The 23,779-nt window shown below is 41.4% G+C and overlaps 1 protein-coding gene across 2 annotated transcripts; it reads left to right on the plus strand.

The window, feature by feature from the left end:
* Positions 1-516: 516 nt before the first annotated feature.
* GINS1 (GINS complex subunit 1) lies at positions 517-20,365 on the plus strand. 2 transcript variants are annotated; one of them, XM_082671214.1, is made up of 7 exons: positions 517-684; positions 5,320-5,384; positions 8,937-9,035; positions 9,647-9,737; positions 12,129-12,245; positions 16,900-16,974; positions 20,061-20,365. In XM_082671214.1, exons 1-7 carry the CDS (start codon positions 610-612, stop codon positions 20,127-20,129), a joined length of 591 nt encoding a protein of 196 aa, XP_082527340.1. In that variant the 5' UTR covers positions 517-609; the 3' UTR covers positions 20,130-20,365. The 2 variants fall into 2 exon arrangements, with proteins under 2 accessions (XP_082527340.1, XP_082527339.1); XM_082671213.1 differs by lacking the exons at positions 5,320-5,384; positions 8,937-9,035; positions 9,647-9,737.
* The last annotated feature ends 3,414 nt before the right edge of the window (positions 20,366-23,779 follow it).

Below are 23,779 nucleotides of genomic sequence, written 5' to 3' on the forward strand. Positions count from 1 at the left end.
ACAGTCTTAATAACCACTTTAAGGATAATCGTGAGAATTAGGTGAAGTATGTCACAGTCCCTAGCACACAAGAGATACCCAATAAAAGTTGTTTTCCCTTTACCATCACACAAACAAACCCACACTGCAAAACCGAACAGACGCAACGCTGGGTGCTAACATCACTGCACACCTTTGCCGGGTCTGCCTTCTAGACCGCATCGTGCGCGTCCCCGTTAACCTAAACGAGAATGAATGAATCCAACGGAAAAGGGGACGTACGTCCATCCCGAGCTGTGCTGCGCGGGAGCTGTCCTGCGGCTCAGCCTGAGCTCAGACCAAGGCCTGGACAGGAGGGCTGGGCTGAAGCCACACCAAGGTTCGTAACCGCCCAGGTGTGGGGCTTCCTGTGGCACTGCGGCTGCAGAGCGGAGGCAAATGTCCCCTGGCCGCCGCCGTAGCCTGGAGGCCGGCAGTGCGCTCCTATTGGTTGCGCGTTTGGGCGCCAAAGCGGGGCGGAGGCGGGGTCGGCCCAGCGCGTCGCGGACCTGTAGGAGCTGAAACCGTAGGGCCTGGTTAGGCGGCCGTCTGACTGAGAGCCGGTTGTCTGTAAGGGCCGGCGCGACCACCATGTTCTGCGAGAGGGCCATGGAGCTGGTCCGCGAGCTGCACCGCGCGGCCGAGGGAAGGCTGCCGGCCTTCAACGTGAGGGCGGCGGGCGGGCGGGCGCCTCCCAGGGGTGGCTTTTCTGGGGACAGCGCAGCCGGGAGGGGACGGCGGGTGTGCCCGTGGTTCTTCGCGGTGGATGTGGCCGGGTTGGTTTCTGCGGCTTCCCGCGCGCGGTCTGGACGGTCGGCGCCTCGCCCCGGTGACGCGCCGGAGAGGCCCGGAGACGGGTGCTGGAGCGCAGGTGTGAGTTGCACTGGGGAGGTGTGGACCGGGGTAGCGGGGCGTTAGGGCCGCGCCTGGGAGGATGCGGTGAGCGCAGCCCCGCCGGGGAGCCGGCGGTGCGGACACCCTCTCCCCGCCGGCGAAGGGCGACCGGCGCTGGGTGCGCGGGCCGCACGGGGGCTCCGGGGCCGGGAGGTTTGCTGTTCACTCACAAGGCATTTCAGGGCAGCGATGGGGTAGCTCTTCGTGTTTTGAAGATAACTGTGGCGGCACTTTGGGGAATGGATCGAAGAGAAGCAAGAATGGCTCTGGGTGGTTACAGTAGACCACACGAAAGCTGTGTATGGTCCGAACTGCCCAGTCAGCGGGTGCTGAAAGCCGTGTCCTGAGACAGCAGGACTTGTAGCTACGGCTGGAGATGGGATGGATAGTGGAAGAGGAGAGGGGTCGGCATCTCGGGAGGCTTCTTTCTCTGGTAGCGGAATAAACATCGGAGGTCAGCAGGAAGAGTGTTTGGGGAAGGTGAGTTTTATTTTGAACATTAAAGAGCAGTTAGTTTGACACTTAGGTCATTTAACGGATGGGGAAACTGAGCCGCGGAAATTATGGATCCAGTTAAGCAACTTGCCTGAACTTGCAGCATATTGGAGCCAGAGCCTCAATCTGAATACAGGTTTCCTAGAGTCCAGTCTGTTGTTCTTGCAACTTCAGACAGTTACTTCATCTAAAAAGTTAGGAGACCACAGTGGGAGGTTCAGTAGAGACGCTGGAATGCAGAGGGGTGGAGGCTGTCAAATGTGGCCCCTCTGGGGTCGGAAGACTAGGTCCTTTGGGGGTCGTGGTACATGGGAGGAAACCAGCCCAAGGGCTCAGAGACTGCCCACGGTGCTGGCTATTCAGACCCTTAGTCCAGCTCTCTTTTTCACTCACATTTTAGGATAAGTGGTTTCGCACTTCGGGGTGGGGGGCTCAGGGGCGGACTTAGAAGTTGTGAAATCACTCGCTTTTCTGGGTCTTAGTTGGCGGAGGTGCACCTTTTCTTGCAGTCGTGCCTGCCTTCGAGGCCGGCCACTGGCACAGCTGAGCTGAGACCAAGAATTGATCTGATTGACCCCACACACTCTTGACCACACAGACTTTCAAGAATTATTCCTTCCAGGCAGATGATGGCTGGTTTAGAGCAGGGACTCTGCCTTGTTCATTCCATAATCCTTCATGGTTAGGTGCTGTGTTCAGCCGATTGGAATGATTATGCACTTTCTACATGCAGAACTGGTAATCGTTTAAGTGAGTTTTTAGGAAAATTATTTTAGGTATCTTTAAAAAGTTATTTCACACTTGTCTTTTGTATACCTGCTGATCTACTAATTGTGCAAGAGTTTCAACTATTCCTTAAAACAATATTTGTAATAAATGGAATATTTAACTGAATTCTAATAAATCAGACTTTTCTATGATCTCTTTTAACCAGCTGATGAAAGAAAAGGTAGAAATCATGCTTTCATTTTTTCATCAAGAATCATTTCTTATATTCAAGCAGGGTTAAGTAAAGTGTAATTCTGTAATTATACCAGTAGTGCCAAAGCACTTTTGCTAATGCATATATTTTGGCTCTAAAAGTAGATGGGTTACTTATCTTTGTTTTGTTTTGGGTGGGTTTTTTTTGGTTGTTGTTATAGCATTAGTGGTTTTTTTCTCCTTTTTAAAAAGTTTTCAATTGAAGTATAGCTGGATTACAATGTTTCAGGTGTAGAGGTTGCTTGTTGACAGACTTATTGTGTGACATTTATGAATTTTATAATTCTAATGTTTTTATCCTTCCAAGGGAAAATTTTGTGTGCGTGTGTGTTTTATATCTTTATTGGATTGCAATTGCTTTACAATGTTGTGTTAGTTTCTGCTGTACAACAAAGTGAATCAGCTATATGTTTACATATATCTCCATATCCCCTCCCTCTTGAGCCTCCCTCCCACCCTCCCCATCCCACCCCTCTAGGTCATCACAAAGCACCCAGCTGATCTCCCTCTGCTATACCGCAGCTTCCCACTAGCTATCTGTTTTATACATGGTAGTGTATATATGTCAGTGCTTCTCTCTCAATTCGTCTCACCCTCCCCTTCCCCCTCTGTGTCCACAAGTCTGTTCTCTATGTATGCATCTCTATTCCTGCCCTGCCACTAGGTTCATCAGTACCATTTTTCTAGATTCCATATATATGCGTTAAAATATGGTATTTGTTTTTCTGTTTCTGACTTACTTCACTCTGTATGACAGACTCTAGGTCTGTCCACATCCTTACAAATGACTCAATTTCGTTCCTTTTTATGGCTGAGTAATATTCCATTGTATTTATGTACCACATCTTCTTTATCCATTCATCAGTTGATGGACATTTAGGTTGCTTCCATGTCCTGGCTGTTGTAAATAGTGCTGCAATGAACATTGGGGTGCATGCATCTGTTTGAATTATGGTTTTCTCTGTGTATATGCCCAGTAGTCGGATTGCTGGGTCATATGGTAGTTCTATTTTTAGTTTTTTAAGGAACCTCCATACTGTTCTCCATAGTGGCTCTATCGATTTACATTCCCCTCAACAGTGCAGGAGGGTTCCCTTTTCTCCACACCCTCTCCAGCATTGATTGTAGTTTTTTGATGATGGCCATTCTGACTGGTGTGAGGTGATACCTCATTGTGGTTTTGATTTGCTTGTCTCTAATGATTTGCCTAATGATTTCTCTAATGATTTGCTCAAGTAGAAAAGTTCCTTTGACCTTTCTATTTTCTATTCTAACAGTGGGATTTTTTTGGGTAGTAACCTTTTAAGATCATTTTCCAATAAATAATAAATTATTTATGTACTTTTGTCATGCATTATTGCTTCTGTAGGGCTATTGATTTTGTCATTAGTTTTATCGAGGTATAATTTATATACAACAAAATACACATTTTAATAGACATTTGAATTTTGACAAATGTATACAATCCTTATAACCAGCAACCCAATCAAGATTTCTGTCACCCCAAGGATTCCCTTTTCTCTTTTGTAGCTACTAGCTACCTCCCATCTGCAGCCTTAGGCAGCCATGGATTTTCTTTCTGTGCTACAGATTATATTTGTCTTTTTAAATGTATTTCTGGAGTCAACATGCTCGGAGTTGCAAACTTTTCTGGACGGGGCCAGTTGGAAGCATACAGTGTGTACTCCTTTCTGTCTGACTTCTTTTCTCAGTACAGTATATTCAAGATTATCCTTAATCAGTATGTTAATTGTGTATTTTGTGTTAGTAATTCATTTCTTTTTATTTTTTTAAATTATGGTAAAATATACATAACTTAAAATTTGCCATTTTTAAGTATACACTTCAGTGGCATTAATTATATTCACATTGTTGTGCAACCATCACTCTTATTTCCAAAACTTTTCATAACGCCAAACAAACTCTATAACCTTTAAGCAGTAACTCCCCACTCCTCTTTCCCCTCAGCTCCTGGTAACCTCTAATCTACTTTGTCTCTGTGAATTTGCCTGTTTCAGATAAGTGGAATCATACAATATTTGTCCTTCTGTGTCTGGCTTATTTCACTAAGTGTAATGTTTTCAAGGTTCATCCATGTTGTTGCATGTATCAGTACTTCATTTCTTTTTTTGGCTGAATAATATTACATTGAATGGATATACAGTATTTGGTTTATCTGTTCATCAGTTGGACATTTGGGTTGTTTCCACTTTTTGGCTGTTATGAATAATGCTGCTCTGAACATTTGTGTACAAGTTTCTGTATGAACATAGGTTTTCAGTTCTCTTGAGTATATACCTGGGAGTGGAATTGCTGGTTAATATGGTAATTCTGTGTTTAACTTTTTGTGGACTCATCAGACTGTTTTCTACAGGGCTGTACCATTTTACATTCCTACCTGCATTGTACAAGGGTTCCAATTTCTCCCCATCCTCTCCAACACTTGTTATCATGGCCATCCTAGTAGGTGTGGAAGGACTATTGTGTTTTTTTTTTTTTTTTTTGGCTGTGTTAGGTCTTTGTTGCTGTGCGTGGGCTTTCTCTAGTTGCGACGAGCAGGGGCTACCCTTTGTTGTGGTGCATGAACTTCTCATTGCAGTGGCTTCTCTTGTTGCAGAGCACAGGCTCTAGGCACAAGGGCTTCAGTAGTTGTGGCACATGGGCTCTGTAGTTGTGGCTCGCGGGCTCTAGAGTGCAGGCTCAGTAATTGTGGCGCATGGGCTTAGTTGCTCTGCGGCATGTGGGATCTTCCTGGACCAGGGCTTGAACCCGTGTCCCCTGCATTGGCAGGCGGATTCTTAACCACTGCGCCACCAGGGAAGTCCTGTACTATTGGTTTTTGATAACATACATAAATCAAAGATAAACATAGATAAAATATTGCTACAAACTTGGTGGGGGAATTAATGAGCGTAATTTTATATGTTCTAGGAGGATGGACTCAGGCAAGTTCTGGAGGAGATGAAAGCTTTATATGAACAAAACCAATCTGATGTGTAAGTTGATAAGATTGATATTTTAAAACAATTTAAGAAATATGATATTGAAATCAGATAATCTTAACATTAGTTTTAATTTTTTTAATTTTTTATTATTTTTAAATTAATTTATTATTTATTTATTTATTTTTGGCTGTGTTGGGTCTTCATTGCTGTACGCAGGCTTTCTCTAGTTCCGGCGAGCGGGGGCTACTCTTCGTTGTGGTGCATGGGCTTCTCATTGAGGTTGCTTATCTTGTTGCAGAGCACAGGCTCTAGGCGCGCAGGCTTCAATAGTTGTGGCTTGCGGGCTCTAGAGTGCAGGCTCAGTAGTTGTGGCGCACAGGCTTAGTTGCTCTGCGGCATGTGGGATCTTCCTGGACCAGGGCTTGAACCCATGTCCCCTGCATTGGCAGGTGGATTCTTAACCACTGCGCCACCAGGGAAGTCCCAACATTAGATTTTAGATATGATTTGTTTTTTCTAATTCTCTGTGAGCCTGATCATACCCTAACTATACAGAACTAGAGGGATTTGTGTTAATCACTGCTGTGTCCATGGGGATTCAAACAGTGCTTGGCATATGGTAGATGTTCAATAAATATTTGTTGTTTGACTGATATGACTTGAAATGAATCGGGGTGGACCTAAAGGAGATGAGACAGGAGTAAGTAACAACCTTAAGTGAAATGTATTGTTTCCACTGCTTGTTTTCATCAGTAGAAGACTTAGTGGGTTAAAAGGAGAACAGGCAGTTTGTAAACTTAGCAGGAGCAGCAGTGACTTACAATATCTTGAATGGAGTTCACTGAGAACTAGTGCTACAGAAGGCTTGGTAGGTGAGAGGGTTCTTGAGTTACAGACTATTTAGAGCCAAGCATGGTAGTTGGCCCAGTGGAGAATTTGGGCTGAATGACCAACTTCACAGGGTCCTGTGATTTGGTGAAGAGTAAGACACAGAGTACTAACTGCTGGATCAAAGGTGAGGTCTTCAGATCTCAACCTGTCTGCAACATGAGGTTTCATGTTTGGCCTTGTTAGGGAGTGTTTTCATCAGTTAGTTGGACATAGAAATCAGTACTATGCTGTTAAGATTTGTGGAGTACACAGAACAGTAGGCACGTTTTGCAGTTACTGTATTTAAGGATAGATACAGATGGAACAAGGAACTGAACTGCAACAGGTCTGCAGTAAATGTAAGGGAAATGTAAAGTCCTGAACTCAGGTTCCCAAACTGTTCATTTGTTCATTCAGCAGATATGTACTAAACAATTATGAGCTGATAAATGGCTCTGGTATTTCAATTGTGAACAACATAATCAAGATTTTTGCCTCCGTGACCCTCACAGTGTAAGGCAGAAGGCAGATATTAAATACAGATACACCAAGTTGGAATACATGCTATGAAGGAAAACAACAGCACTAGGAGAGAGAATAATGAATTGAAAATATTAGTAGATTGAGGAATCAGGGAAGTTCTCTCCAAGGAAGAGACATTTCAGCTGGGGCCTGAAGGAGAAGCAGGTTTTAGCGAGGCAGTAATTGGGGCAGAGAGCATTCTAGGTGGAGGACACAGCATATGCAAAGACCCTGAGTCATGAAAGAGGATGGGATGCTCAGAGAACTGATCATTAAAGAAAGCCAGTGTGGCTGAAACTTAGTGAGCAGGCAAAGGGTGACACCCGGTGAGATTTTTAAGCATGTGGGGCAGGTGGAGGCATGTTTGTGTTTTAAAAGACCACCCTGGCTGCTGCTGTGGTTAGTAAATGGAGGGGCTGAGAGGATAGGGAGGCATGCTGGTCATGCAGGTGGCAGGAGAGGTAAGCCAGACTAGGGAGAAAGTGAACAGTTTGTAGACATATTTAGGAGGTGGCCTAACAGGCCTTGGTCCAGTAAGAGGATGATTTTCCTGTATTCATACCATCTGGAAATTCATGATCCAAAATTCTGTGCCCTATCCTCCTAGTTTGGTTCTCGGGGGTCAGTCACTATTACCAGTTTCTGGTTAAAATTATTTGTCAGAAGAACTCTGTTCCTATTTAATTACTCATGTGTAAATGTGAGTTTTTTAAGGAAGTTCTTATGTACCTAATAAAGTACTCTAATGTTAGATTGGCTGTATTTTATTTGTGCTATTTCTTTATAATCCAGAGCACATTGTAAACAGTGTGGAGAATAGGGAATTCCCTGGTGGTCCAGTGGTTGGGACTCTGCGTTTCCACTGCAGGGGGCACGGGTTCGATTCCCGGTTGGGGAACTCAGATCCTGCAAGCCTCTTGGTGTGGCCAAAAACAAAAAACAACAACAAAAAAATGTTGAGAATATATCTAACGTTTGTAGAGTGGCAGAAGTGTATAGAACAATCTGGAAGACATGGTAAAATGGGACATATATTTTACCTCTATTTTCAGGGCCTGGAGCAGGCACGTATATTTTGTATTTGTTTCCTTTTAAAACTCCAGAGTAGATTCTAATTAATTCTGTATACCTGGCTTTGTTTTGTTTTGTTTCCAGTTTTTTCTTTTTATTATGGTAAAATACACATCACATAAAATTTGCTATCTTAACTTTTTTTTTTTGGCCACACTGGGGGGCATGTGGGATCCTAGTTCCCTGCCCCCTGCCCTGCAGTGGAAATGTGGAGTTCCAATTACTGGACCACCAGAGAAGTCCCCCATCTTAACCATTTTAAAGCGTACAGTTCAGTGTATTCAGTACATTCATAATGTCATATAGCCATCACCATCATCTCCAGAACTCTTCATCTTGTAAAACTGAAACACTATACCCATTAAACAATTGTACATTTGGTTTTATTTTATTTTATTTATTTATTTATTGGCTGTGCCACAAGGCTTGTGGGATCTTAGTTCCCTGACTAGGGATTGAACCCGTGCCCTCAGCAGTGAAAGTGCAGAGTCCTAACCACTGGAGCACCAGGGAATTCCCAAACATCTGGTTTTAAAGTGCAATACTCGTCTAATAACCAAGGAGATATATATTTTATAGGGTAAAACCAAAATTTTCTCCCTTTCTGTGTGAAGGACCCTAAAGTACAGAACATGCACATAGTTGAAGATCAATAAATATTTGTTGGATGAGTGGAGGACCACCTGACTCCAGAATTCTTAGCTCACATTATTAGAATGAGGATTTGGAAGTACCACAAAAAGAGGACTCCATAGGATCAGAACATGATGTGAGGCCATAATCTTATGCACCGTGATATTCGATCTGTCTCTTATCCCACCATGAAAAAGGGATTCCAAAAAGTGAGGAAACACAATATTTGTCTTTTGGAGACAATGGAGATTAATCAGTGTGCAAAATGCAAAGTGCCACATGGCTAAACAAAACACTGGGAGTGTGATCCTAGGCAAATTAGTTAGCTTTTGGCTTTTTTAATCTTTTAACATGTTAGCAAAAGCTCTGATGAGACAGGTACTATTTGGGTAGGTTAACTGCTAACATAAATGGATAAAAACAAGCATGGAGTCACTTGTTAGTTGGCTTGGAAAATTCGACATATACTGAAATAGACATTCTTTTCCTCCTTAAATGTTTTACCAGGAATGAAGCGAAGTCAGGTGGACGAAGTGATTTGATACCAACCATCAAGTTTCGACACTGTTCTTTGTTAAGAAATCAGCGCTGCACTGTAGCATACCTGTGAGCTTCTCTGTGTTTGCTGGGGTGGCAGGGAGCAGTGGAGGGTTCCCATGTGGTTTCCTAATTAACCATCTTATATGGATAACAGGAATTCTTAGATTTGTCTCTCTTTTATGAGCGTTCTAAATTCTTCTCTTTTTTCTATTTAAACTTTTTTATAATGAAAAATTGCAGTATTCATAAAATTAGGGAATAATATTACAAACCCCCATGGAGCCATCAGGTAGGCTTAACAATTCTTAACATTTTGCCATAATTGCTTCATCTTGTTTTATTTGTCTGTGCTAAAACATTGTAGAACATCGGGCATTTTACCGCTGAATACCTTAGTATGCATCTCTAAGAAATAAGGACCTTATGGACCTTTTCTTACATGACCACTATGATTCTCATACCTAGAGGAATGGACCCGACTTCACAGCATCCATCCATACTGTATTCCTATTCTCCCTGTTGTTCCAAAGATGTCCTCTTACAATGGTTTGTTTGCCTCAGGAACCAAATAAAAGTCCACATGTTAAATTTTGGTGGTTGAGTCTGGAGTCTCTTTTGATGAAAACAACTTCTGATATCCCTCTGTTATGCCATCTAATACCTTATTAATGTCCTAGGTATGACCGATTGCTTCGGATTAGAGCACTCAGGTGGGAATGTGGCAGTGTCTTGCCAAGTGCTTTACGACTTCACATGTCTGCTGAAGAAGTAAGTCAGCATTGTTGTTCAAGTTTGTGAATTTGGAAAATAGCTGAGGTTATGGCAGTGTTCTGAAATAGTATTTATAGTGTTTCAAAAATCTTTTTTTGTTTTAACATTTGTTTTTGAGTAATTTTTGGTCTCTAGTATATACTGTGATGAGAATGATAGGAGTAATTCTAAATGCTATATGGAAAACTACTATTACTTAACAAAATAAAGGGTCCCATTATGTTACTTGTTAGTGATCCATCAGTAGGTTGAAAAACCTGGCATTATTATTGGGAGATTTTCCATAAAATATGTGGGTATACATAATTTGCTTATCAATGTGAATACTTGAATTCTTGATTTATCCAGTCATTGAGGGACAATATTTAAGGACACAGGATTGGAGCCAAGCAAACCTGTGTACAAACCTTGGCTCTGCCACTGTCAGATCTTGGGCAAGTGACTCGACCTCTCCCTGTGCCTAAATTCCCTCATTTACAAAGTGAGGGTCATACTGCCTACAGTGTTGCAGTGACTTCGGACACTACCTAAAGTTAGACCAAACTTCATAGGTTAAGACTGCTCTCACTTCAGATACCAGCCGTAAAGTTTGAGGTTCCCAAGGCCACCCTCCCTTCTGACCAACTGGCTACAAATTCAGAGGTTCCCACCATCCCCTCAGGTATGGGGCTTTTATCCTCTTGATATTAGTCCAACTTGGAGAGAGGAGAGGGGAGCTGGAAGTAGAGCTCAGTCACCTGTGATTCAATCAACCATGATTTGATCAATCGATCAAGCCTATGTAATGATACCCCAGAGCTGTGTGAGCTTCCCTGGTTGACAGTACTTTGTGTGTGTTGTTACATATCAGTGTGCCAGGAGGGTGGTGTGTCCTGATTCCTCAGGGAGAGGATACTCGAAGCTTCACATTTGGGACTCCCAGACCTCATCCTGGGTGTCTCTTCCTTTGGCTGGTTCTGATTTGTATCTGCAATAAAACTGTAATTGTCAGTGTAGTGCTTTCCTGGGTTCTGTCAGTCATTCTGGCAGATTATTGAACCTGAGGGAGAGGTGTGTGTATGTATGCGCACACACACACTTTACTAATGCAGGTTATGTGTATAGTCTTTTAGAAGTTATCTTGTTTTACCTTTCACAAAGAGATTTACAGTACTGGAATAGATTTTTGTGAATAATGTAAGAGCCTAGTTGCATTTTGAATATGGATATTGAGATGGCATCATTTATTGAAAAGGTCCTCTTTTCCCCTTACTCTGTGCACAGTGCCACTTGTCATAAATTGAATGTCAATATATCTGTGGATTTTGGATGGGGGACTTTCTCTTCTTTCTTAGTCTATTTGTCCTTGTACCAATTTCATATTGTTTAAATTATTGGAATTTTATAATAAGTCTTGAGTAAGTGTTCCCATCTTGTTCTTCTTTTTCAATGTCTTCACTGCTTTTGGCCTTCTGCATTTCCTTGCAAATTTTAGACTCAATTTATCAAGTTCCATTTTTTAAAAAATTGGGGTTTTGATTGAGATTGAATTGGATCTATGGATCAGTTGATGTTATTACAATACTGAATCACCCAATCCTTGAAAGTGGTATATCCTTCCACATATTTTGGTTTTCTTTAACTTCTCTCAACAATTAAAAAAAAAAACCAGATTTACTGAGATATAATTTACATCCCCTAAAGTTTATCCTTTTAAAGTGTACAATTCAGTGTATTTAGGATATTCACAGAGTTGTGCATCCGTCACCACCATCTTATCCAGAACATATTCTGTCCCCTCTTCCCAGGCCCTAGAGGCCACTACTCTGCTTTCTTCATGGATTGGCCTAGTATGGACTTTTCATATGAGTGGAATTGTACAATATGTGGCCTTTTGTGTTTTTCACTCAGCATGTTTTCAAGGTTCATGCATGTGGTAACACATATAAGAGCTCCACTCTGATTTACGACTGAATAATCCCATTGTAGGGATGTACACATCTTATCCATTCATCAGTTGATGGACATTTGGGTGTTTTTCTCAACAGCATTTTATAGCTTTCAGAAAACCTGTCAATACAGAGTTTGAAGTTTGAAGAGATCATAATTCTGAAATGGTGTATTTTTCATGGTTTGGTTTCTGGTGGAAAGTTCCTTAGGTCTGTGATTAAGTATGCTGGGATGTAAGTTCTGTGAGAACAGAGATGTTTGTTCACTTTGTTAAATGATCCTAAGTACCTAGACCAGTGCCTGGTTCATAACAGGCAGTCACTAATATTTGTGGTTTGAATGAATGGTCATAGTAATGATCCATGTGGGGATGTGTGCTGTTTTTGAAAGGATTAGTATATAATTTCTGCAAGTTTGTTTTCTTACAGCTTTGTCAAATGGCCATCTTTATGTTTGTAGATGGAATGGTTCAATCATTACAAAAAGTCCCTTGCTGCCTACATGAGGTCGTTGGGAGGACATGAAGGATTGGACATCACACAGGATATGAAACCTCCAAAAAACCTATACATAGAAGTAAGTATACCTTTTTAAAATGGATTTTTCTTTAATGCATAGACTGTGATGACTTTTGTTTAAGGGGTGATGTGGCACATATATATACAGTGGAATATTACTCAGCCATAAAAAGAAATGAAATTGAGTTACTCGTAGAGAGGTAGATGGACCTAGAGTCTGTCATACAGAGTGAAGTAAGTCAGAAAGAGAAAATCAAATACCGTATGCTATCACATATATATGGAATCTAAAAAAAAGGTTCTGAAGAACTTAGGGGCAGGACAGGAATAAAGATGCAGACGTAGAGGATGGACTTGAGGACACAGGAGGGGGAAGGGTAAGCTGGGACGAAGTGAGAGAGTGGCATGGACATATATACACTACCAAATGTAAAATCGATAGCTAGTGGGAAGCAGCCACATAGCACAGGGAGATCAGCTCGGTTCTTTGTGACCACCTAGAGGGGTAGGATAGGGAGGGTGGGAGGGAGACGCAGGAGGGAGGAGATATGGGGATATATGTATATGTATAGCTGATTCACTTTGTTATAAAGCAGAAACAAACACACCATTGTAAAGCAATTATACTCCAATAAAGATGTAAAAAAAAAAAAGGGCTTCCCTGGTGGCACAGTGGTTGAGAGTCCGCCTGCTGATGCAGGGAACGCGGGGTCGTGCCCCGGTCCGGGAAGATCCCACATGCCGCAGAGCGGCTGAGTCCGTGAGCCATGGCCGCTGAGCCTGCACGTCCGGAGCCTGTGTTCCGCAACGGGAGAGGCCACAACAGTGAGAGGCCCACGTACCGCAAAAAAAAGAAAAGAAAAGAAAAGAAAAGAAAAGGGGTATATGAATATATATTAGTTTATACAGGCATACCTTGGAGATATCATGGGTTTGGTTTAAGACCCACAATAAAGTGCATATTCAATAAAATGAGTCATGAAATGTTTTGGTTTCCCAGTACATATAAAAGTTATGTTTGCACTATAGTGTAGTCTGTTGAATATGCATTAGCATTATAATGCTAACCATCATCTGACAATGCAGGGTTGCCACAAACCTTCAATTTGTAAAAAGGGCAATATCTGAGAAGCACAATAAAGCAAAGCACAAAAAGAAAGGAAACAAACTCAAACCAAAAATTTTACCTGTAGGTGGTGGCAGGAATAGGATGGAACAGCTAAAATTTTCTGACTGTACCTGTTGTAAAATTTTAACTTTGGAACCATGTAAATATTTTACATATTGTTAAAACAAAATGAAATCAAAGTGGAAAACCAACTTATACATTTTGAAAACAAAATGAAACAAATGAACCTGTGTTTTCATGTTGGTAGCTTAGTCAAACAGTGGTTATTTAAATTACTTTAAAACACATAGATTGATTGTATTTCCCTAGTAGGTACATACGAAGGATGAAAAGAATTACAAAGAAATCTTAACCTGTTTTTAGTAATCATATTATTCGTAATAATGTTATTAGTAATAATATTCCTAAGAATAATATAATATTCTTTAATAAACAGTTTATATATTGAAGAATAGAGCAAAAAAGTAATAGCATGGACTCATGTTGAATCATCTCTTCTAAAGAAGCATTTCTTAGCTCTGTCCACTGAAAAGGCCTAGAAACAAGGACCAACCCAGTAGCCATGAGCATCCACATTCTTGAGTCTACATGCCATTTCCTGTGAAAGGAAACCAGGACTCCTGGGGGGAAAATGGCCGATTCCAGGGCTCAAATAGATTAAAGATGTACAAGCGGAGCATGGAAAGAAAGAATCAAGGACTAGAAGGGGAGTGCTGAAAAGACTTGGGAGCTGATTCGAAGGAGCTCTCATTAGCCAAAGAAAGGACAGTTTGAGCATCAAAATGATAAACTGCAGTGAATTGCATCACATCAATCAAATCAATGACACCTAACAACAACAGTTTTAAAACTGAAACCTCTTTGGGTCTCCTTGGAGAATATGAAGGATGCAACTCATTTTGGAAAATGGTAAATGAAAGAATGGAGTCAAGCATCCATCTTCCGTTACTGCACAAATTCTATCTCAGGGTAGCCAAATTGTTTACGAGGGAAATCTCTTTTGTATAGAAGAATTCCAGCTAATAAATGCAGAAGGAATAAAAAAACTACATTAATGCCATTTTGTAGCCCTAATGCATGGAGGCAAGTAGCTGCTAAAGCATTAGGTGAAAAGCTTAAGAGAGACCTTAGTAGTGGATGGGTATGGATAGCACCTAGGCCCATTGATCAATCTTAACATCCAAAAAGGGACACCAGGATTTCCCTGGTGGCGCAATGGTTAAGAATCCGCCTGCCAATGCAGGCGACACAGGTTTGATCCCTGATGCAGGAAGATCCCACATGCTGTAGAGCGACTAAGTCTGTGCAGCTAAGCCTGTGCACCACAGCTACTGAGCCTGCCCTCTAGAGCCCACACGCCACAACTACTGAGACCACATGCTGCAACTACTGAAGCCTGTGTGCTCTAGGGCCTGTGTGCCACAACTACTGAGCCCATGTGCTTCAACTACTGAAGCCCGCACTCCTAGAGCCTGTGCTCTGCAACAGGAGAAGCCAACCGCAATGAGAAGCCCATGCACTGCAACTAAGAGTAGCCCCCGCTCGCTGCAACTAGAGAAAGCCCGCGCGCAGCAATGAAGACCCAACACAGCCAAAAACAAAAAAACAAAAAAACCCAAAAAACAAAAAGGGACACCAGACATTTTGTGCTTCACAACATCATAACACCATTTGCCAGAAAACTAAACCTGATCTGATCCAGCCCCTACACCTAACTTCCAGTTTATAGGAAATTCAGGGATGGGGGAACATGTTAAATGACCCCACAGGAGTCCACAACAGAATCTATTTTTGGGAAACTACCAAACTGCCCAGTTTCTTTAACAAGTAAGTTGCCAAGGGAAAGGGGAAGGGGGAGAACCCTGTAGATTAAAGGAGACTTGGAGACATATCAGAAATGTGTAAGGTGTAGCTTGTTTGACTCTCATTTGAGCATGGCAACTTAAAAAAATTAATGCGACAAAATGGGGAAATTTGGATTCTAACTGCGTATTTCATAATATTAAAAATTTATTAATAAGGTGTGATAATGGTATTGGGATTTTTTTAAACAATCTTATTTTATAGAAATAAGCACTAAAATAATTATAGATTAAATGAAATGATGTCTAGGATTTGCTTCAAAATAACCCAGAAGTGGGCGAGGGAACAAGATTGGCCACATGTTGATAGTAGTTGAAGCCAGTTGGTGGGACATTGAGTTTATTAGCCTTTTTACTTTTCAATGTGTTTGAGATTTTCCACAATAAAAGTCTATTTAAAGAAGCAAAATGCTGGTGGTGGGGGGGATTTTTCTTGTATTTCTCAAACCAACTTAAAATACTTTTGGGAGTCATGGTAGGATTGCAGAGGAATCACAGGACATGAAATTATCCAGGAAAAGTAGGAATCAGAGACTTGCCATTGGAGTTGGCTTTGCTAACACCAGTGCTAGTACTCTGGAGAATAAACTGAGGTCTGAACTCTCATAGGAGATGAAAATGCCCTCCCGCCTTTCCTGTGGCAGCACTTGAAGCTGAGCCAGGTCTGAGATTTCTGGGGCTACCTTTGAATGTTCCTTCTTTGCAATTGCAGAAGTGGTTATCAGGCTCCTTACCCCTCCCACCTTCCAACTAAGAGCCTCTCCTGATTCATGTAGCATGAGTCTATATCTTTTCTTTCCTAGTGTGCCTCTAAGTAATACTGGGAAAGAGTCTGAATCAATCAGTCAAAGGAGCTTGGCAGAATCTGTAAAACAAATCTTATAGACTTATGTCCTGTTCTCAGATATTGATACTTTATGGGAGGAATCTGTAAGAGGCAGGTTGGGGTAGATCTAAAATGTTCTTTTCTTTGTAGATATGGGGGTTTTTTTTGTTTTCTTTTTAATTTTATTTTTGTCTGTGTCAGGTCTTAGTTGTGGCATGTGGGATCTTCGTTGAGGCATGAGGGATCTTTCGTTGTGGTGTGCGAGCTTCTCTGTAGTTGTGGCGTGCGGGTTTTCTCTTCTCTGGTTGTGGTGCATGGGCTCTAGCGTATGTGGGCTCTGTAGTTGTGGCGCAGGGATCCAGGGCCTGTGGGCTCTGTAGTTTGCGGCTCGCGGGCTCTAGTTGAGGTGCGCAAGCTCAGTAGTTGTGGTGCGTGGGCTTAGTTACATGGGCTTAGTTGCTCTGTGGCATGTGGGATCTTAGTTCCCTGACCAGGGATTGAACCTGCGTCCCATGCATTGTAAGGCGGATTCTTTATCACTGGACCACCCTGGAAGTCCCTGTAGATGTGTTTTCAACTGCTTGATTTTTCATAATTTGCAGAGGGAAAACAATCCAGTGACATTGTCTCTTTTTGGCAGCTCCTTAGGTTTCCTTGCTGTCAGTGCTGACATACACATATTTTCGGAGATTTGCCATTTTTCTTTCTCCCCGTCAAAACAGGACCATTGGAACCACTAGAATACCACAGGAAGGAGTACTAGGCCTAAGTACACAGAGAAGAAATAAAGAGAAAGCCTAATACTTTTCATATGGGTATATATAAATCCCCATCTGCTTTATGGTTTCTACATATTAAAAAGTAATTTGGATAAAACATCAGTTTTTCTTTTCAGGTGCGGTGTCTAAAAGACTATGGAGAATTTGAAGTTGATGATGGTACTTCAGTCCTATTAAAAAAAAATAGCCAGGTATTTATTGTCTTAAGATACTTTAAATTTTGTAAGAGTGTTGAATGATGAAAATGTTGGAATCAGTAGCAAGGTAAGTATCACCTTGTGATGATCATTTGTATCGTAGGAATTATGTTTATTATAAAATACTCTTTTGTCCTTTTTCTAAATGTAAAGGCGTGAAGCAAACGTTGCATATAGTAAGAAAAGGTTAATTACAGTTGACCCTTGAACAATGCACAGGGATTAGGGGTGCCTACAGACTCCCCTCTCCCCACACAGTTGGAAATCTGAGTACTTCTCTCTGCCTCAAAAACAAAGGGATTGATAAATGACTCACCCAAAGGCTGGAAGCTAAAACAGTTTGAATAGAATTAGGACCCAAGCCCTAGTTCTTTTGATCCCACCTGTTGTGATCTCTAATTGAACACGAACTTTTCCCCATACTTAGTCAATTTAAAGATCTGTAAAATGAAAATACAGGTTTTATATATGTGTATGTGTGTGTGTATATATATATATATATATATACGCATATTTGAGTGGAGTCATGCAGTTCAAACCCATGCTCAAGCATTAGCTATAATTTACTAGGGTATTGCTTGAATTTAATACTAAGCATTTCCCTGGGAAGTTGCCACAGTGGGTCTTACTCTAGTTAAGGGGCTACTATGTTGTTGCATTTAGCTCCTTTCTTCAAATTATTATTTATTAAAAAGGTGCTAAGCACTAGTTTTCAGCCTATACTTCTTCACCTTGTAAATCTTAGTTCTTTAGCTAACAAATAGTGATATGTATCAAAAAATTTCTAAGTATTTAATATATAAACATAATAGAATTTAATAGGGAAAGACTGAAATTGTGAAATTGTAACTCACTAAATTTTTCCTTACAAAGAATCTCAATTTATTGTTTCCTTAGAAATCTTCAAGTTCACATTAGATGAATTCACAGTAGCTAAATTTATTTTATCCTATCTCTATTTTCTGTAGTCATATTAGCATAGGAGGAAAGGTGAACTAGTAAAAACCACTCTTTCCTTTGTTGCCTGCCATCTTGTTATGAGACAGTCGGTATTTAATGACCCTAGTCACTTTTGTTGACTTCTTGTTTGTTCTGTTGAGCCAAAGAATCGTTCTGGTTATGTGGTTCTTAGCTCATTTCCCTAAGGGAGGGTGAGTTGGTCTCTTATTTTACTAGTACCCTTGGAGTTTTAAATAGTTTCCTGAAACAAAAGTTGAAATTATTAAAGACAGATTTTCAGGGTACCCTAAAATCTTTGGTTGTTAAGGCAAAAGTTTCCCTTCCAAGGATACTAATGAATAGAAAATAGATGGTGAAGCTCTGGGTTCACAAGAACAAAGCTAGCCTCATAAAGCAAGATGTGAGAAAATGCACTTCACCCCAAACAGTGTCCCATGGTTGAATTTCTTTCTCGAGCTTTGTGGCCAGTCTTCCCACCAGGTGTACTAAGACTCCTCAGCAGGGAGGGCCTGGGTGGGGCCAGGGCGGCCGAAACCCAGTCCCTCCTCCATCTGCTGCTGTTAGACGATTGCTGTTTACTGTGTGGCGCATTCAGAAGCCTTCCTCTTAATGAGACTTTGTCTCTCGGTATCACCCTATAAAAATGGGGAAACTTAAAAGCAAAATCTACTCTAACTGATATTAAGGGGCTTCTAAGATGTCTGAGCACATCTGAAACCAGTTTTCTATAAAATCTATAGTGTAGATCACCCACATAATATACAATATTAATAGGGAAACATTTTCCTACTGTACATTCCTTTATTATTGAGTCTATGGCAAGCATGCTGGTTGTCCAGAAATCAGAACTCCCTCTTTTTAGTAGATATTGGAATAATGGTTAAATGAGCAACTCTATAGTTTTTTCTCTCTCTCTTTATTTTTTTTTACATTTTATATTCTTAAGGCTTTTTAAAAATTCGGTTAAATTAGACAACAGTCCTTGGCCTATGGGTCTTCATGACTGGTTTGGAGGAGTTTCTTTGGTCATGGGTCTCACCTGAGGCCTTTCCACTTCCTTGAATACTTTGCATACTCTCTCCTTCAGTTACTTTCTAGGGTCACCTACACTGCACTTTCTAATGTATTGTTTCTTGTTTTTACCCAAGTATCTCTGTCTCGTCTTTGAGATTTCTTTGGTCACTTGTGAGCTTGGAAAGTCTTCCTGCCTCACTTCCAGCACCTCCCCGCTCCAGAGTTTACTAAATGTTCACTTTTGTTTTAAGCCCTGGTGTTTTGAGAGGGAATCAGACAAGGAGACTCCTTTCCACCTCAGAATGAGAGCAGTGTCCTCTCAGGAGACGTTGAGGATGAGCCTTAGCCAGGCACTGGCATCCTCCACACAGCGTGTGACCAGCACCATGTCATAGGTTACAATGACTTTTAATCCTTGGAAAATATGGGAGAAGAGTTGCATTGTTAGTAGAAGAATGACTGTTCAGACTCAGATCCTAGAAAAGGTTTAATGGAGAAGACATTCCTTCCGTTTGCCTTCCTAATGAGCTGTTGCTGTACCACTGGTGATCCAGTGCCCCAAATCTCACCTACCTGGGTTTTCTGTGCATAAATTTTTTTTTTCTTTTTTTTTTTTTGCGTTACGCGGGCCTCTCACTGTTGTGGCCTCTCCTGTTGCGGAGCACAGGCTCCGGATGTGCAGGCTCAGTGGCCATGGCTCATGGGCCCAGCCGCTGTGCGGCACATGGGATCCCCCCGGACCGGGGCACGAACCCGCGCCCCCTGCATCAGCAGGCGGACTCCCAACCACTGTGCCACCAGGGAAGCCCCTGTGCATAAATTTTAAAATGCAAACATTAAGGAAAATACCTACTAGAATTCAAAACTCTTTAGTTAAATTTAACTTAAGCAAAACGTGAATTTGTTTATAAAATTCAGATTTCAGTACAGCTCTAGGTGACATCCATTTCAGTTGATTAAAATAGCAAAAATACTTAAGTATAGCTTTTAACTACTTAGCTGGTGGAGTTTGAAATATATGTATAATGCGTTGCTGCTTTTTAATGATGCATCGTGTAATTTAACATTCTTTTCATTCCTTTTTCTTCCTCCCCCTCTTCCCTCAGCACTTTCTACCTCGGTGGAAGTGTGAGCAGCTGATTAGACAGGGCATCCTGGAGCACGTGCTGTCGTGACCTCTCGCCAGATGGCTGCCAGGGCTTCCCCCGTTCGAGGCTGGACTCAACCAAGGACACTTCTCCATCTCCCTCTCCACCTCCCCCAGGCCCACCACTTCTTGGTTTTAAAATTTAGACTTACTTTAACCAGGAATGCTTGGCCAAGGAGTATGGTTTGTTTTTCTTTTTCTTTTCTTTCATTTGAACCTTAGTTTCTCTTTTATTTAATTTCCAAATATAGTTCTATAACCTTTTATGGTAAACATATTTCTGAATCTATGTTGTATGCTTGCCTTTTGAAGCATCAGTTCTCAATAGAGAGTTTGAATTCTTGCCATACAGAGACTCCACATATCCAATCTGCTGTCCACAGTTCTAGAGGGAAGTCCAGGATCAAGACTCTAGCAGATTCTGTGCCTAAAGAGAGTGCTTCCTAGTTCATACACTGCCATCTTCTCATTCTGTGCTTACAAGGTAGAAGTGGTTTATTTTTCTATTGTACAGGATTCTGCCCTTTGTGTGGTACGTTGTATCTGTAATCACAACATTCCTACAATTCCCAAAATACTATATACAGTTCCCAAAATACTATAGTGTGTTTTTGTTTAATGAAAGTAAATTATCAATATTACATTTAAATCTCTTTTAAACAATGAGGAAGTTTCACCTGGCTGTATAGGGAGATAGGAGGTCCTTGTGCATCTTGTGTTGCTGGAAGTGTGCATTGTGCAAGCCAGGGAGCTGAATTTCTGCAATTCCTGTTTCCAAATCACATGGGCAGGTGGAGCTGATGGCCTATAAAATTTTCAGCGTATTTAATGTTCAATAACATGTTAACTTATCACCTGGCTGTTAAGGAAGAAAGGAAGGACACAATGGATTTTGCCCATTTCCAGCAGTGGTGGCTGATCTAGGTCATGCGTGTCTGCGAGCTTGTGGGGTGAGCACCAGGATCTCCCCTTTGGAAAGGGAAATTGAAATTGGGGCTAGGAAAGGAACTTTGTGCAGTTTCCCCCCAACAGTCACAGTGACCAGAAAGTCACATGAAGAGCTGGTCAGCTAAGTGGAGCGCAGTTTCTGTTGCCTGATAAACTGAAAATGGTAGACATCGGAGAGGCACAGAGTGGTCTTGCCTGGTGGTCAGTGGCCTTTCCGCACCAGCCCCTCCATGACCAGTGACTAGAGCCAGTCAACATAAATCAATAAAACCTACAAAATTTTAACTTTTCAACTAGTATACATTCACTTCAAATAAGGAATATACTTATTATTTTATTCTGGGAATTAAACAGAAAAGTACAACGTATATCAATAATTTACGTATAGGAATGATGCTGGGCTGTAATCTCAGGCATTCAAATTTAAAATCCAGATAAACACAGTACCTGACACTCTCTGTGCAGTTTATTTCTTAAACAGGCGAATGTTTCTGGCCAAAATTATACTCAAGAAATCAAGCTATAGAGAGGCTCTACCTAGGATGTGGATCTGCATATTTTCACAACACACGTACTTAGGTCAGTAGGCAGCCCTTGACAGACTGTTTGTTTTTGTTTATGTATTTTTATGGCCGCGCCACTCGGCTTGCGGGATCTTACTTTCCCGACCAGGGACTGAACCCATGCCCTCAGCAGTGAAAGCACAGAGTCCAAACCACTGTACTGCCAGGGAATTCCCTCATTTTTAGAAATAATTCCTCCCATCGGTTCGTAGCCACATCAGATTTTCATCTGAATCTCTGGCAATAAACAATATGGAATATTTCCCTAGTGAATGGGATGGATGACAGTTTTAACTGTCCATCAGTGGTCACTTCCTTCCCTTGCATTTTGCTCTTCCAAGCGTGTGGAACCATGTTCAGGTGATCCCAGAGTCCGTGTGAATCAGCCGTGAGGACAGACAGCAATGAAGGCCATTGCCCTGTTGCCAACCCAGCATCATTCCTGTATGTAAATTATTGATATATGTTGTACTTTTCTGTTTAATTCCCAGAATAAAATAATAAGTATATTCCTTATTTGAAGTGAATGTATGCTTGTTGAAAAGTTAAAATTTTGTAGGTTTTATTGATTTATGTTGACTGGCTCTAGAATTGTGGCTAGAATTTTTAAATATATGGTTTTTTTCTTATTATAGCGGTAATATATGCACAGTTAAAAAGGTAAAAAAAAAAAATACAGTGTAAAAAATGAATACCACCATCCAGCGTGTCCACCGTTAACTGGTTACGGATATAAGTGCAATCCCATTTCTTTTTAGTGCTTGCCCAATTACTTTCTAGTTTTTGTTTCTAATATGAATGGAATCTTCTTTTCTATTATATTTTCTAATTGGTTTTGGCTGATACATATAAAAAACCTGTAAATTATGATGATTTGGCCACATTCCTATATAAACTCATTTCTTTTTCACATTGATATTGTTGTCTAGAACTGTCAGGAAAATGTTGACTACTGCTGGTAATAGCTAACAACTTATCTTTTTCCTGACTTGACTGGAATGCCACAGTCTTCTTAATCTCTCTATCCCATACTTCTCCAGGAAAACTACCAAAACTTGTGGCCAGTGCAACTTGAAACCTCAAAATAAATTTAATACCATAATAAAACAAAACAGTGGTAGTTAACAAACATGATTTTTCCAAGTACACTTGGGGAACTTAAGTGATGATCATATATGATTTCTCACTTAACTCCTTAAAGTTTATGAATTATATATATAGAATTTTATTGTTGAACTATCTTGCATTCCATTTTTAACATTCTTCTTGGCTGTGATGTGTTAACCAGTGAACTGCAGGATTTGATTTGGTGTTATTTTATTGTGGAATTTTGCAACTGTGAGTGATGCTGGTTTATAGTGTTTGGGAAGAGGGAAACGTGTGTGTCTTCACATATGTGTCTATACTTCGTCAGTGTTTTCAATAATCTGTTCCTATGAAACAGCCATCTGAACACAGTGGCTTTAAATGACACCATTTTATTAGTTCTCCCAGTTCTGTGGGTTGAGTGGGCTCAGCTGGGAGGTTCTGGAGATCTTGCTTTGTGTCCCTGATACAGTTGCATTCAGGTGGTGGCTTGGCCAGGATGGCTTGGCCTCTGGTCTCCATGTGGGCCTCTCCCGTGGTTCTCTCCAGCAAGCTGGCTGGGCTTCTCACCTGGCAGCTTAGGACACCTGCAGTGTTAAGAGGGTGGATGTGGGTGCTGCTAGTTTTCTTTCTTTCTTTTTTTTTTTAAATTTTTTACATTGTTTTTAAAAAAAATTTATTTTTTTGGCTGTGTTGGATCTTCGTTGCTGCGTGCGGGCTTTCTCTAGTTGCGGCGAGCAGAGGCTACCCTTTGTTGCGGTGTGCTGGCTTCTCATTGCGGTGGCTTCTCTTGTTGTGGAGCACGGGCTCTAGGCATGCGGGCTTCAGTAGTTGTGGCACGTGGGCTCAGTAGTTGTGGCTTGCGGGCTCTAGAGCGCAGGCTCAGTAGTTGTGGCACACAGGCTTATTTGCTCCACGGCATGTGGGATCTTCCCGGACCAGGGCTCAAACCTGTGTCCTCTGCTTTGGCAGGCAGATTCTTAACCACTGTGCCACGAGGGAAGTCCCGCTGCTAGTTTTCTGAAGGGCTAGTCCTAGTACTGAACTAGTACCATTTCTGCCAAATCCAGTCAATTAATAC

The sequence above is a fragment of the Grampus griseus genome, assembly GCF_964374135.1.
Source record: "Grampus griseus genome assembly, chromosome: 14".
NCBI lineage: Eukaryota > Metazoa > Chordata > Mammalia > Artiodactyla > Delphinidae > Grampus > Grampus griseus.

What these genes read in the sequence shown, in the direction of transcription:
- GINS1 (XM_082671214.1), top strand. Translation starts at nt 610, where the DNA reads ATGTTCTGCGAGAGGGCCATGGAGCTGGTCCGCGAGCTGCACCGCGCG. An exon ending in GAACAAAACCAATCTGATGT is followed by an intron (nt 5,385 to 8,936) that starts GTAAGTTGATAA and finishes ATGTTTTACCAG; the next exon opens with GAATGAAGCGAAGTCAGGTG. An exon ending in CAAAAAACCTATACATAGAA is followed by an intron (nt 12,246 to 16,899) that starts GTAAGTATACCT and finishes TTTTCTTTTCAG; the next exon opens with GTGCGGTGTCTAAAAGACTA.